The sequence below is a fragment of the Eulemur rufifrons genome, chromosome 7, assembly GCF_041146395.1.
Source record: "Eulemur rufifrons isolate Redbay chromosome 7, OSU_ERuf_1, whole genome shotgun sequence".
Classification (NCBI taxonomy): Eukaryota; Metazoa; Chordata; class Mammalia; order Primates; family Lemuridae; genus Eulemur; species Eulemur rufifrons.
In genome coordinates, this window is record NC_090989.1 from 207,815,762 (window position 1) to 207,831,523 (window position 15,762).

At 37.7% G+C, this 15,762-nt stretch overlaps 1 protein-coding gene across 1 annotated transcript in view; it reads right to left on the bottom strand.

The window, feature by feature from the left end:
• Positions 1-14,874, bottom strand: part of PRXL2C (peroxiredoxin like 2C) — a 31,614-nt gene extending 16,740 nt beyond the window's left edge. The window contains 1 exon segment of the mRNA XM_069472105.1: positions 14,734-14,874. Within this exon segment, the coding sequence (XP_069328206.1) occupies positions 14,734-14,874 (141 nt within the window).
• Positions 14,875-15,762: the final 888 nt, after the last annotated feature.

The following is a 15,762-nucleotide window of genomic DNA, read 5'->3' on the forward strand; positions in this document are numbered from 1 at the left end:
ACTCACCAGAGAGCATGTCTTTCCTGGGCAACTAACCAATCCAGAGCCCATACACCACAACCACCTCCTTTTTGGGCTTTTATACTAAGGGCAATTCCCTTGCCCTAATCAACCCAGGGCCAAATAACCAGGCAGCCTCTATACCCTGAAGCCCACTGAAATTATTCAAACTATTAATATCTAACTCTAAACCTGTTTAGCCTGACTCTCCCATTCCTTCCCACAAAATCCACAATAAACACTCTTGCCAATGTTCTCCTTTTCCTCCCTCTGCCTCCTGACCAACCCTGGTGCTCCACCGTGTGCCCAGCATGCCACAGGCTGCCTTCTTTTCTTGGGAACTGTGACTAACAAACTATCTTTGCAATGGCTATCGTTTCTTAATCTGTTGGCCTTACCACACTTGAATAAGAATAAAACCCACTTTGGGAGGCTGAAGTGGGAGGATCACTTGAGGCCAGGAGTTCTAGACCAGCCTGGGCAACATAGTGAGACCCTGTCTCTACTCAAAAAATTTAAAAATTAGCTGAGTGTGGTGGTGTGTGTCTGTATTCCTAACTACTTGGTAGGCTGAGGTGGGAGGATTGCTTGAGCCCAGCAGTTAGAGGCTGCAGTGAGCTGTGACAGCACCACTGCACTCCAGCCTGGGTGACAGAGCGACTCATCTCTACAAAAAATTTAAAAATTAGCTGGGCATGGGGGAGCGCACCTGCAGTGCTAGCTACCCTGGAGGCTGAGGCAGGAGGATCACTGGAGCCCAGGAACTCGAGGCTGCAGGGGTGCATGTGTGGGGATATCCAGAGCTGCTCTGTCCCTGCTGTGTGCCCAGCTGTGTGTGGTGTCTGAACTTGCTGCCCCAGTGACCACCTTGCTGTAGCCCTCCCAGTCTGGCCACCATGCACCCTCCGCCTCATGCCATGCTGCTGGGATAGGGGCTCCTGATGCCCTGACTGCCTCTGTTTGCCCACTTGCCAGCCTCAGCCCCCCTGCACCCCAGGGATGATTTCCACGGCCCTCCCAGTGTGAACACTGGACAATCCAGGTCTGGCACCACCCAGTGGGCTCCTGCCGAGCCCATTCCCTCCACAAGCCTGCCAGGCAGCCCCTGCCCTCCTGCATGCAGCCTAGCAAGATATTTCCTACTTGCCTTCACTGTGGACTCACTCGGGCAACCCAGAAAATTTCTTCATCATATGGTGAAGGGATGAATCTACATGTTCTCAAAAGAAACCTGAATCTCAGCCCTGGGGAGACACAGCCAAATGTGTTCCCTCCCTGGGTGCTTTCCCTCAGGCCTAGGGTACTCTTTAGAGTTATCTTTTCACCTTGATAGTCACTGCCCACTTATAGTCAATAGTTGTTTGTATTAATTTTCCCATTCAAATTACTGTTTGTCTTCTGTCTCTTAATTCAAGCCCAACTAATACGGCAGGTTTGTATTTGAGATTAAAGATCTCAGGATGTGTCTGAGACTAATATCTTTGCCGAACTGTAATAAATGCTCTGCAAACAAAATCTCTCTTTTACATAACATGGATTAGGGTGTTTAGTAAATAAGAACAATCATCTTTTGCCAAATGGAACGAGTTTATTGCAAATTGTTCTCTTAAAATACATTTGTGGTATTTGCTGTATATTGTTTAGTAATATGCAGCTAAAATTTTTGTTGATTTGCAATGAATTGATTTTAAATGTTCTATAGCCACACAAAAATACCAGTAAAAAAGAACATTTTTACTTTCTTTAAAATTTTCCAATCCAACATTCAGTGTTTCTTTATGCATTCAGTAAACGGATGAATAAGTAATGTCTTATCTGCTATGTAAGGATGAATCTGATATGGAAGATGGGATTTAGGAAACATTCTCATTTCATATTGAATTATAACCTACTTCTTGAGATTTTTGGGAAAACTATAGATAAAAAGAAATAGTAATGATGAGTTTATTGTTCACTCATTCATCTGTTCATTCGGTCAGCACTGCTTTAAGCACCTACTATGTATTGATGCCAGGGCCAATCCATGCATAGACCGATCTCTGTGACCGGGAAGTTGGAGTTTATGAGAAGACTGTAATCCCACAGTAAACACTTGGTTAGATGATGTGGATCTGAGTGAGAATGAGAGGTGCACAACTGGGCAAATAAAATACTTTTCAGTAAGAAGCCAACTTGGGGGTAGGTTATATAATTGTTAACAATGAATGATCACAATGATGCTGGAACACTCTCTTTTTAAAAAAATGTTTGATCTTAGGATGGTAAGACTACTTAACCTAAGATCTACCTTCTTCATAAGTTTTTAAGTGTACAATACATTCTTGTTGGCTATAGGTACAATATTACCCAGCAGATGTCTAGAGCTTGTCCATCTTGCTAAATTGACACTTTATGCCTGTTCGTTTTAGTAACTTCCCATTTCCCCTTCCTCCCTAGCCACTGGCAACCACAACCCCACTCTTAGAGTCTACGAATTTGACTTATTTATATACCTCATATAAATGGACTTACGCAGTGTTTATCTTTCTGTGCCTGCGTTATTTCACGTAATGTCCTCAAGGTTCATGCATGTAGTCACGTATTCAGAATTTCCTTCTATTTAAAGGCTAGTGTTTCATTGTATGTATATACATTTTCTTTATCCATTCATCTGTGTACATTTATGTTGTTTCCACATCTAGGCTATTGTAAATAACGGTGCAGTGAACACGGGGGTGCTAATCTCTTTTTGGAATCCTGACTTCAAGTCACTTGGATAGATGCACAGAAATGAGACTGCTTGGGTCATATGTGGTCTACTTTTAATTTCTTGAGCATCCTCTGCAGTGTTCCACAGCAGCTGCATCATTTTACATTCCAACCAACAGTATGCAAAGGTTCCAATTTCTGCACATCCTCCCCAACATGTTTTTCATCTCCAAATAATAGCCATCCTGAACACAGGTAAAAGTGACACCTCATTGTGGTTTGCATTTCCCTGGTGACGACTGATGCTAGCATTTATTCACATACCTGATGGCCGTTTGTATGACTTCATTGGAGAAATGTCTACTCAAGTCTTTAGCCCATTTTAAAATCACGTTGTTAGTTTTTTGTTATGGAGTTGTGGGAGTTACTTACATATTTTGGAGATTGACCCTTTATTGTATGTGTGGTTTACAAATATTTTCTCCGATTCCATGGGCTGCCTTTCACTCTCTTGATTGTTTCCTTGTTGTGCTGTGCAGATGCTTCTTAGTTTGATGTAATTACAATTGTTTGTTTTTGTTGTTCCTGTTGCCTGTGCTTTTGGTGTCATATCCCTGAAATCCTGCTAAGACCAATGTCATGAAGCTTCCCCCTTATGTTTTCTTCTATGAGTTTTATAGTTTCATATCTTATGTTTAAATCTTTAATCCATCTTGAGTTCATTTTTGTGTATGGTGTATTATAAGGGTCCAATTTCATTCTTCTTCATGTGGATATCCAGTTTTCCCAGCAAAATTTCTTGAAGAAACTATCTTTTCCCCATTATGTATTCTTGGCACCCTTGTTGAAGATCAGGTATGTGCCAAAATTTATTTCTGGGCTCTCTATTCTGTTCTGTTGGCCTATGTAGCCTTATGCCAGTAGCCTACTGTTTGGATTATTGTAGCTTTGTAATATATTTTGAAATCGGGACATATGATAACCTCTAGTTTGGTTATTATTGGTTTTTTGTGTTTTCATATAAATTGCAGAATTGTTTCAATTTCTGTAAAAAATGCCATTGGGATTTTGACAGAGATTATATTGAATCTGTAGATTGTGTTGAGTAGTATGTATAGACTAATATTAAGTCTTCCAATTCATGAACAAGGGATATCTTTTCATTGGTTTGTGTCCTTTTTTTTTTTTTTTTTTTTTTTGAGACAGGTGTCATTCTGTTGCCCTGGCTAAAGTACAGTGGCATCATCATTGCTCACTACAACCTCAAACTCCTGGCCTCAAGCAATCCTCCTTCTTTGGCCTCCCAAAGCGCTAGGATTGCAGGGTTGAGCCACCATGCCTGGCCTTTGTTTGTGTCATCTTTCTTTCATCAGTGTTTTCTAGTTTTCAGTGTACTAGTCTTTCACTTCTTTAGTTAAGCTTACTCTTAAGTGTTTTATTCTTTGTGGTACTATATTAAATGGGATTGTTTTCCTAATTTTCTTTTCAGATAGTTCATTGTTAATGTATAGAAGTACAACTGATTTTTGTATGTATGTTGATTTTTTATCCTACAGCTTTACTGAATTTATTAGTTCTAACAGTTTTTTTTTAAATGAAATCTTAGGGTTTTCTACACACAAGATCATATTGTTTATAGACAGAGACAATGTTACTTCTTCCTTTCCAATTTGAATGTTATTTTTTTTCTTGTCTAATTGCTCTGGCTAGGACTACGTTGAATAGTCCTGGCAAGAGCGTATATTCTTCTTTGATTTCTGATCTTAGGAGAAAAGCTTTTAATTTTTCATCCTTGACTATGCTGTTAACTGTGACCTTTTTATATATGGTATTTATTATGCTGCCAGAGTTTCCTTCTATTCCTATTTTGTTGAGTGTTTTTTATCATGAAAGATTGTTGAATTTTTATCAAAAGCTTTTTCTACAGCTATTTGAGATAACCATGTGATTTTTATATTTTACTCTGTTAATGTGCTGTATCACATTAAGTGATTTTTCATGTTTTCATCCATAATTCAATATGATTTGTTTTTTGAGGCACTGTACCTGGGCTAGAGCGCAGTGGCATCAGCCTAGCTCACAGCAACTTCAAACTCCTAGGCTCAAGCGATCCCCTTGCTTCAGTCTTCCGAGTAGCTGGGAATACAGGCATGCACCACCATACCGGGCTAAGTTTTACTATTTTTAGTACAGATGGGGTCTCAGTCTTGCTCAGGCTGGTCTTGAACTCCTGAGCTCAACCAATCCTCCCGCTTTGGCCTCCCATAGTGCTAGAATTACAGGCGTGAGCCACCACGCCTGGCCCTTCAATATGATTTTTATCCTTGCATCCTAGGGATAAATCCCACTTGGTAATGGTGTATGATCTTTTTAATGTGCTAATTTGATTTGCTAGTATTTTGTTGAGGTTTTCTGCATCAACATTCATTAGGAATACTGGCCTGTAGTTTTCTTGTGTCTGGCTTTGGTATTAGGATAATTCTGGCCTCATAGGATGAGTTTGAAAGTGTTACTCCCTCTTCAGTTTTATGGAAGATCTTTAAGAAGATTGATATTAATTCTCCTTTAAGTGTTTGGTAGAATTACACAGGGAAACCATCTGGTCCTGGGCCTTCTGTTGTTAGGGGATATTTGATTACTGATTCAATCTCCATACTAGTTATAGGTCTCCACAGTAGTTATAGATCCAATTTTCTATTTCTCCATGATTGAGTCTTGGTTTTATCTTTCTAGGAAATTATCCATTTCTTCTAAGCTACCCACTTTGTTGGTATATAATTTTTCATAGTCGCTTATGATCCTTTTTATTTCTATGATATCATTTGTAATGTGTTCTCTTTCATTTCTGATCTTATTTTAATCTTCTCTATATTTTCTTAATTATATTAGCTAAGGGCTTGTTAATTTTTTTTTTTTTTTTGGAGACAGAGTCTCACTCTGTTGCCCAGGCTAGAGTGCTGTGGCGTCAGCCTAGCTCACAGCATCCTCAAACTCCTGGGCTCAAGCGATCCTCCTGCCTCAGCCTCCTGAGTGGCTGGGACTACAGGCATGCACCACCATGCCTGACTAATTTTTTCTATATATATTTTTAGCTGTCCATATAATTTCTTTCTATTTTTAGTAGAGACAGGTTCTCGCTCTTGCTCAGGCTGGAGGGCTTGTTAATTTTATCTTCTCAAAAAACAACTCTAATTTTCATTGATGTTTCTATTGTTTTTTTATTTTCTGATTCATCTATTTATGTTCTAATATTAGTTATTTCCAACCTTCTGATAACTCTGGACTTAGTTTGTTCTTCTTTTTCTCATTCATTGAGGTGTAAAGTTAGGTGGTTTATTTGAAGTATTTCTTCTTTTGTAATGTAGGCATTTATTGTATAATAATAAACTTCCCTCTTAATACTGCTTTGGCTTTAAATTTTGGTATGTTGTGGTTTCATTTTTTGTTTGTTGTTGAGGTATTTTCCAATTTTCTTTTTGATTTATTCTGTGGCTCCATGGTTGTTCAAGAACGTATTGTGTAATTTCCACAAATTTGTGATTGTTCTAGTTTTCCCTCCGTTATTGATATCTGGTTTCACTCCACTGTGTCAGTAAAGATACTTTGCATGATTTCAATTTTTAAATTTGTTAAACTTGTTTTGTGACCTAACGTGATTAATCCTGAAGAAAGTTGTGTGTGTGCTTGAGAAGAATGTGTATTCTGCTGCTGCTGGGTGGAATGCTCTGTGTATGTCTGTTACATCTATTTGGTCTATAGTGTTTTTCAAGTCCTCTGTTTCCTTATTGATCAGTCTGGATGTTCCATCCATTATTGAAAAGGAAATATTAAAGTCTCCTACCATAATTGTACTGTTGTCTATTGAAAGAAAATGGTTTAGGCCGGGTGCGGTGACTCACACCTGTAATCCTAGCATTCTAGGAGGCCAAGGCGGGAGGATTGCTTGAACTCAGGAGTTCGAGACCAGCCTGAGCCAGAGCAGACACTGTCTCTACTAAAAATAGAAAAATTACCCATGCGTCACGTCACAGTGCGTGCCTATAGTCCCAGCTACTCAGGAGGCTGAGGCAAGAGGATCACTTGAGCCCAGGAATTTAAGGTTGCTGTAAGCTACAATGATGCCACTGCACTCTACCTAGGGCAACAGAGTAAGACTCTGTCTCAAAAAAAAAAAAAAAAAAGAAAGAAAGAGAATGTTTAATATCGCCATTTTGTTTTTTTCTGTTTTGTGTTTTCTTTTAGTCTTTAGTTCTTTTCTCTGTCCTCCTTTGTGTTTTGTTGATTTTTTTGCATTCATATGCTTTGATTCCTTTCTCTTTTTCTTTTGTGTAACTTCTGCAGGCTTTTTTTTTTTTTTTTTTTTTTTGGTAGTTACTTTGGAGCTTATATGACATAGCTTATAGTTGTAACAGTCTATTTTAAGGTGATAAGTTCAACCACATACAAAAATTGTACATTTAACTCTTCCCCCAACCCACTTTGTTATTGTTGTCATGATTTACATCTATTCATATTGAGTATCTTTTAATATGTTTTTAAATTAGGGTTATTTTTAATACTTTAGTATTTTAACTTTTATACTACAATTAAAAGTGATTTGCCACCCATCCTTACAGAAATATAGTATTATGTATTTGTCTATATATATTTATCTTTACCAATGAGTTTCATACTTTCTTATGCTATAGTATTGCTGTTTAGCAGTTTTTTATTTCAACTTGAAGAACTCCCTTTAGCATTTCTGGCAAAGCATGCCTAGTGGTGATGCACTCCTCTTTAGCTTTTGTTTGGGGAAGTCTTTATGTATCCTTAATTTTTTTTTTTTTTTTTTTTTTTTTTTTGAGACAGAGTCTTGCTCTGTTGCCTGGGCTAGAGTGCCGTGGCATCAGTCTAGCTCACAGCAACCTCAAACTCCTGGGCTCGAGCAAGCCTCCTGCCTCAGCCTCCCAAGTAGCTGGGACTACAGGCATGCGCCACCATGCCGAGCTAATTTTTTCTATATATATTTTTAGCTGTCCAGATCATTTCTTTCTATTTTTAGTAGAGACGGGGTCTCGCTTTTGCTCAGGCTGGTCTCGAACTCCTGACCTCAAGCGATCCTCCCGTCTCGGCCTCCCAGAGTGCTAGGATTACAGGCGTGAGCCACCACGCCTGGCCTGTATCCTTAATTTTTGAAGGACAGTTTTTCTCAGTATAGTACTCCTGTTCAGTAGTTATTTTCTTTCAGCACTTGAGTGCATCATCTCCTTGCCTTCTGGTCTGTAAAGTTTCTGGTGAAAAATCCATTCATAGTTTTATGGATCTTCCCTTGTGTGTAGCAAGTCACTTTTCTCTTGCTGCTTTCAAAATTCTTGCTGTCTTTGATTCTGACAATTTGATTATAATGTGTCTCACTTGAATTTCTTTGAGTTCACCTTTTGTGTTGTCCTTTGGGCTTCTTCAATCTGGATGTCTGTTTCCTTCCTCAGATTTGAGAATTTTTCAGCATTGTTTCTTTGAATAAGCTTTCTGGTCCCTTCTCTTTTTCTGCAATTCTTATAATACATAAATTAGTTCACTTGATGGTATCCCATAAGTTCCTTAAGCTTTGTTTACTCTTTTCATTCCTTTTTCTTTTGGTTCCTCTGAATTATTTCCATTCACTTGTCTTCAAGTTTGCTGATCCCTTCTGCTTGATCTAGTCTGCAGCTGAACCAATATAGTGAATTTTTCGGTTTAGTTACTATGTTCTTAGCCCAGTGATTTTTGTTTGGTACTTTTCAGTATTTTCTATTTCTTTGTTGAAGTTCTCATTTTGTTCATCCATTGCTCTTGACTTCAGTGAGCATCCTTATGATAGTTATTTTGAATTCTCTGTCAGAGAAATAATTCCATCCGAGTCACATAAATAAACTTTATATTTTAGAGCAGTATTAGGTTCACAGCAAAATCGAGTGAAAGGTATGGAGAGTTCCCATATATCCTATGCTTCCCACATGTACAACCTCCCCTATGATCAGCATCCCACACCAGAGGGGTACATTTGTTATAATTGATGGACATACACTGATACATCATTATCACTCAAAGCCCACAGATTACATTAGAGTTCCCTCTTGGTGTTGTATATTCTATGGGTTTTGACAAGTGTATAACTACATGTATCCACCATTATTGTATCATACAGAATAGTCTTATTGCCCTAATATCCTCAGTGCTCCACTTATTCATCCCTTCCTCCTTCTCCCCAACCCCTGTTCTTTGTTTGTTTGTTTGTTTTAAGAGATGGGGTCCTGCTATGTTGTCCAGGCTGGAATGCAGTGTCTATTCGTAGGCATAATCATGGCACATTATAGCCTCAAACTTCTAGCCTCAAGCAATTCTTCTGAATAGCTGGTATTACAGGCATGTACTGCTGTGGCCAGATAACCACTGTTCTCTTTACTGTCTCCATAGTTTTGTTCTTTCCAGAATGTTATTTTGTTGGAATCATACAATATATGTAGCCTTTGCTGAGTGGCTTCTTCTCTTAGTAATATGCAATTCAAGTTCCTCCATTTCTTTTTTTTTAACCACCAAAATGGTTTAATTATTCTCACTGACAAAAAGTACAACAATGCAATTGTACCATTATTTTGTTTGGTTTCTTAAATGTTACTTAAGTATGCGTTAAAAATATGTTTACATTTAAGGAATATGATACCCTGAAGAAGTCCTCTGTAGACATAATCCCTTCTCAATATATTTTTCCTGCTTTGTTTCATACATATATAACTTAATCTACAAAGTCATAAATAAAAGTCAACATTTATGGCCTGGAATTATGTGGAGCTTAACACAAATATTGTCTTCGTGATTTTATAAATAACATGTTTATTATCAATCAAATGGCTTATTACAAGTTCTTATTGTCTCCTAACCTGTTCTGCCAATAATAGACCATGCAGTGCACTTGGTAATAATGCCATGCACTGAAAAAGTCAAAATGGTCAAAAGCCTAGATTTTTTAAAAGAATAGCAGAGAACATTGCTATTTAAATATTACTAAGTCTTAGTAAAACCATTTCCTCGTGTCTGAAAAACAAGTGCTACTAAAGAGTGTTTGTACCATCATTTAAATGGTGTCTAACAAAATCTAAAATTTAAGAATCAATAAAATCAGATTAAATTCTTATCAGTCTTGTCAAAATAATTCTACTGAGATTCTGTTATAGGAACAGAATCGGTATTATCCCAAATTTTCTAAAATTTATTTTTGAATCATCACTTTGATGAGTTAAAGCTTTAAGGGTAAAAATAATGACACACAAAATGATTTGAAAAAGCCATACTTATAATTCCTGATATAGAACATTAGATTATTTAGTTGCTAATGACTGGAAATCCTTATTTCTTCAAAAAATATTAAGTATCTGTTGAAACACACCGCCTATCTAGTGATAAATAACCACCCAAGATTCATTAGATGAGCACTCAAATTAGTTTTATATAATAAAAGTAGACAGGAATTGTGCATGTTGGCCATGCTTCATTTTACACATTATTTTTTAGGCCTTCATGTATAGGGTATAAAACTTTGAAAAAACTTCTCTATTAGCATTTTCATTAGATTTAAATGATTCAAACTACCAGTAATGCTAGGCTAAGCACTGTCCTTTCCTTTAAAATCTAAGTTTCTAAAAATTTTATTTTTCAATCAATACAAAAGTGATCTGGTTCACACTATGAACTGCCCAACAAATTGTGTAAAAAACTAAATATTCTTTGTTAAATAGCTTACAAGAAATGTTTTCCATGCTCTCATTTTTAAAAAACAAGATTCTTATATACATAATGAATGTAAATCCAAACTCACAAACACAATTGCAAAAAAGCAGAAACAACCCAAGTGCCCATCAATACATGAGTGGATTAATAAAATGTGGTACATGTATACCATGGAGTACTACTCAGCCATAAAAAATGGTGAACTAATACCTCTTATATTAACCTGGATGGAGCTGGAGACCATTATTCTAAATGAAGTATTACAAGAATGGAAAAACAAACACCACATGTACTCACCATGAAATTGGAACTAATCGAACACTTATGTGCACATATGGAAATAACATTCTCGGAAATCAAGCAGGTGGAAGGGGAAGAAGGGGATGGGTAAATTCACATCTAAGGGGTACAATGCACACTATCTGGGGGATAGGCACACTTATAACTCTGACTGAAATGGTACAAAAGCAATTTATGTAACCAAAATGTTTGTACCTCTGTAATAATATTCTGAAAATAATAAAATAAATAATTTTTTAAAAATTATAATAAACCCAAATGGTAGCTGAAATCCTGTCAACCTCCAGCCCAATATGACATAAATCCACAGTTTTTATGCATAAATAATTCAAAATTAATGTTTATAATGGAAATGTCAACAAGTCACAGCTACTCCACATAACTACTGAGGGGTTCCATTCCACTGTACTTCAGTCAAGCACAGCAGATGTGCACATCTGATAGACAGCTTAAAAAATTAAAGCTATCAGAGCTATAAATAAGGGATGCATAAATATGAACATAGCAATGCCAAAGCATTAGAGCCCTTAAAGGAAAGTGAGTACGATGTGATGTAAGCTACTCTCTGTAGTAAGCCACTTTCCACTGAGTTATAAAGCTATGGTTTTATAATTCTTTGAAAAAAAATTTTCTACACTGCTGTATGCAGTAATTTCATTGTACATCCTTGACTCCAACGCAATCTTCAAACCCTCTTGCAGAGCTTGGCATATCTCATCAGAATTTCTCCAGAAAGTCAGCTCTACTACTTGCCATGCTGAGGCCGAAGAAGGCAGAAGAAGCCTCCATGTCTTTCCATGGCTCGAGAGCTAACTTCTTTTTAGCTCTGAATAATATTCCATCGTCTAAGTGTACCACAGTTTATCCATTCACCTACTGAAGGGCATTTCTGTTGTTTCTAAGTTTTGGCTATTACAAATAAAGCTGCAATAAATATCCATGTGCAGGTTTTTATGTGGATGTAAGTTTCTAACTCATTTGAATAAATACCGAGGAGTACAATTGCTGAATCATACGGTAAGTGTATGTTTAGTTTTGTAAGGACTTGCTAAACTGTCTTCCAAAGTGGCTACACCATTTTGCATTCCCACCTGCGATGAGTTTCTCTTGCTCTACATCCTCACAAGTATTTGGTATTGTCAGTACTGTACTTTGGATTTTGGCCTTTCTAGTAGGTGTATAGTGAGTTGTTATTTCAATTTGCAGTTCCCTCGTGACAAATGATGTTGAGTATCTTTTCATATGGTAACTTCCCCTCTGCATAGCTTCTTTGGTAAGGTGTCTATTCAGCTCTTTTGCCCATTTTTTAATTGGGTTTTTCATTTTCTTACTGTTGAGTTTTAATAGCTCTTTGCATATTTTGGATACAATCAGATATACCTTGTACAAATATTTTTTCCCAGTCTGTGACGTCACTTTTCATTCTCAACATTGTCTTTTGCAGAACAGAAGGACAGGGGCCAATTTTCAGGGACTCCCAATGGCAAGATTTGGGACAGTTTGAGAATCAAAGAGAATAACAACTGCATCAAATAGTTAAAAATACATGAAGGCCTAAAAAATAATGTGTAAAATGAAGCATAGCCAACATGCACAGAACAGAACAGAAGTTTTTAACTTTAATGAAGTACAATTTATCGATTATTTTCTTCATGGATCACACTTTTGGTATCATTAAACTTATTTTTTACTATCTAAACAGCATGTGATTCCTAGTTTTTTCACTAAAAAGGACTAGAAGCAAGATAACTCAATAGCAATGAATAACCCTCATGCCTAGATTATGGTTTCTAAATATGATTTTTCTTATAAACAGAAACTGAGGCTCTTTGGATACATAATTGATTTCAAGGTCTGGTCAGGAAATGTACAAAATGAGCCTGGAACATCATATCATGCCAGAAAGCAGGAAGCTGTCAGACAGTTTGAGAATCAAAGAGAATAACAACTGCATCAAATAGTTAAAAATACATGAGTTTTATAATGGTACTAAAAACGAAGCCCCAAATAAGCAGAACCTCATTGGTCACCTTTAGAAGCTGGCAGGTCATCAACTCATTATTCTGAATACTGATGAGTAAAGAGAAGGAATTAAACACTTTTCTCTCCTTTCCTGTATTTCAGAAACTTTAGAGTCATATTAATAAATACAATGTGTATACTTTTTTATAGACCCATATTTGAATAAACTAACTGTAAAAGAACATTTTTGAGACAACTGGAAACCAAAAATTGGGTTTCAGATGGATACTGAGGAATTATTATAATTTTTGTTAGGTGTAATAACAACAAGGTGTTTTTGTGTTAAAGGTCTTATCTGTGAGAGATATATGTTTAAATATTTATGGCTGTCTTAGTTTTCCGCTGCTATAATAGAATACTACCAACTGGTTAATTTATAAAGAAATTTAATTTGCTCACGGTTCTGATGGCTGGGAAGTCCAAGAATATGACACTGACATTTGGTCAGCCTCTGCTGATGGCCTTCTTGCTGTGTCATCCTAAGGCAGAGAGGCAAGGGAGTGCGTGAAACACAGAGAATCCACTACCAAAAGCCCATTTTTTAAATTTTTTAATTAAAATGCTTTAATTAAAAAGTCTGTTTTAAATAGACATTAAACCCACTCATGAGGGCAAAACCTTCATGCTCTAATCACCTCTTAAAGGCCCCACCTCTCAATACTAGGACAATGGCAATTAAATTTCAACATGCATTTTGGAGGAGACATTCAAACTATAGCAGTTGGTAAAATAATATGATGCTGGAATTTGCTTCAAATTATTCCAGTGAGGGTGGGGGGAAAGATAAAGGAAGAATAAATGAAATAAGATCAGCAAAATGATAATTTTTGAAGGTACATTATAGTTAAATGGAGGTTCATTATACTACTCTTTTGTGTATTTGGGCTTTCCTATATTAAACATTTAAAATATTGCTGCATAGTTTGTTGAATTAATAAACATATAATTTGATGTAGATAATTCCTACTATTTTATTATTAGAAATAACATTTAAGTTGCATCCTTAGGCACACACCAGTTTTGCACTGGTAGAGTATATGCACAGGATAAATTTCTGGAAGTGGGATTTCTGAGTGACAGGTTATGCTCATTGTAAATGAATTTTACTGCCAGGTTTATCATGGCAGAGGAGGTCTTGAGAGTTTCCATTTCCCCATCCCTTTGCCAGCACTGGGTATTATTAAGACAACTTCAAACGGTGCCCAGGAGTCAATTTGAGGTTATTTCAAAACTTCTAATTCTGTATGGTGCTTATATGGGATTTAAAATTGATGTCTCCATGCCCTCTTTCATTTGGGAGTCATCAATTTCAGAGATTAAATAAAGAGAATGGTGTGTTTAGATTGAAGACCCTTTGCCAGGGGGATTTCAGTGCCAAAGCTTCTGGCCTGTAAACTGGGAGCTTTTTGATTTTTGGGGAATAAATATATGACCAGAAGAGATTAACAGGCTGATGGATGGCACTGAAAACAGGCAGTTTGCTGGATGTGACCGAATTTATTATAAGCAGTGTTTTGGTAACCAGAAATTGATTGAAATTGATTTTAATTGATGCAAATTAAAAACCAGCTGCTGTTATTCTGACAGTTCTAACTAATTACTGATATCAATGGATGAAAAATTCCCTTTGACATTATTGCACTCAGGGATATATTTCATGTGAAATAAGAATCACAGTTTAAAGTTTACATTGTAAATGAAATTTAGAATTTCATTTTCAAATATAAAGGGCCATATTTAGTCATTGTTACCTCAGCAGAACAATGAACTCAAGTATCATTAAAAAGTTTTGTAGGAGGAATAGTAGCAATGCAGAAATGAGAAAGTATTGTCTAGGGAACATCAACACATAACTGAATAAGAGACTCTGAGACACAGAATGCCTGTGGCAGTTATCAATTTATTGCTTCTCAGCTCCAAATCAACTCTTCCATATATGCTCTGCGATAATGGACAGATTTCCTTTAAGCATCTCACCTTTACAGTGAGCAATATATTAAGCATTTTCAGTAGATGGTACTGGCTGGACATTGCAGGAGGAAGGGGCTCAAATAGCTGCTGCTTTTTGGGATCAATGGTGTAAGTGTGGGAACACAGGGTGCAGCTTGCCTCCGGCATGATCCCAGGATGCACATTTCCTCAGCAACATTGCAGTCATGGGCTGGGCCAGCAATAACCTCCCAGCACCTTGCTTGATATGAAAAATTGGACCTGAAAGCCCTCCTGCCTCCACCAGCAGCCCGATTCCTCACCTGTACCCTGGAGGGCTGCGCATGGCTCACCTACGCCCATCAGCACTCCCTCTGCAAAACTGTGCCAGTCAGTGCCGGTCACCTGTGCCCCCCTGGTACTCTGGCATGTTGCTTCCTGACCTTCCATTGACTGCAGACCAGATCCAGCCTGGGTAAGCCACTTCTTAGCTATCCAGTAGGCTGACCTATACCTGACTCCAGTGAGGTCTGAAACCCAGATTTGTAGGGACCCCTTCCAAGTTTGCCTTCTTGGGGTACTTGTCCTTAGCCATAGTTTCCTTATAATTTCTGGTCACACTAGAGTTTGTTTGTTTCTTAAGAGACAGGGTCTCACTCTATCGCTCAGGCTGGAGTGCAGTGGTGAGATCACAGCTCACTGCAGCCTCAGGCTCCTGGACTCAAGTGATCCTCCTGTCCCAGCCTCCCAAGTACCTGGGACTGCAGGCACAAGCCACCAGGACCAGCTAATTTTTTATTTTTGTAGAGACAAGGTCTTGTTCTGTTGTCCAGGCTGACCTTGAACTCCTGGACTTAAGTGATCCTCCTGCCTTGACCTCCGAAAGTCCTGGGATTACAGGCGTGAGGCACTGCACCTAGCCAGAGGTTTTTTGTTTGTTTGTTTGTTTTTGTTTTTTAAGAGATAGGGTCTTGCTATGTAGTCTGGGCTGAAGTGCCGTGGCTATTCACAGGTGCTGTCATTGCACACTATGGCCTTCAACTCCTGGGCCCAAGTGATCCTCCTGTCTCAGCCTCC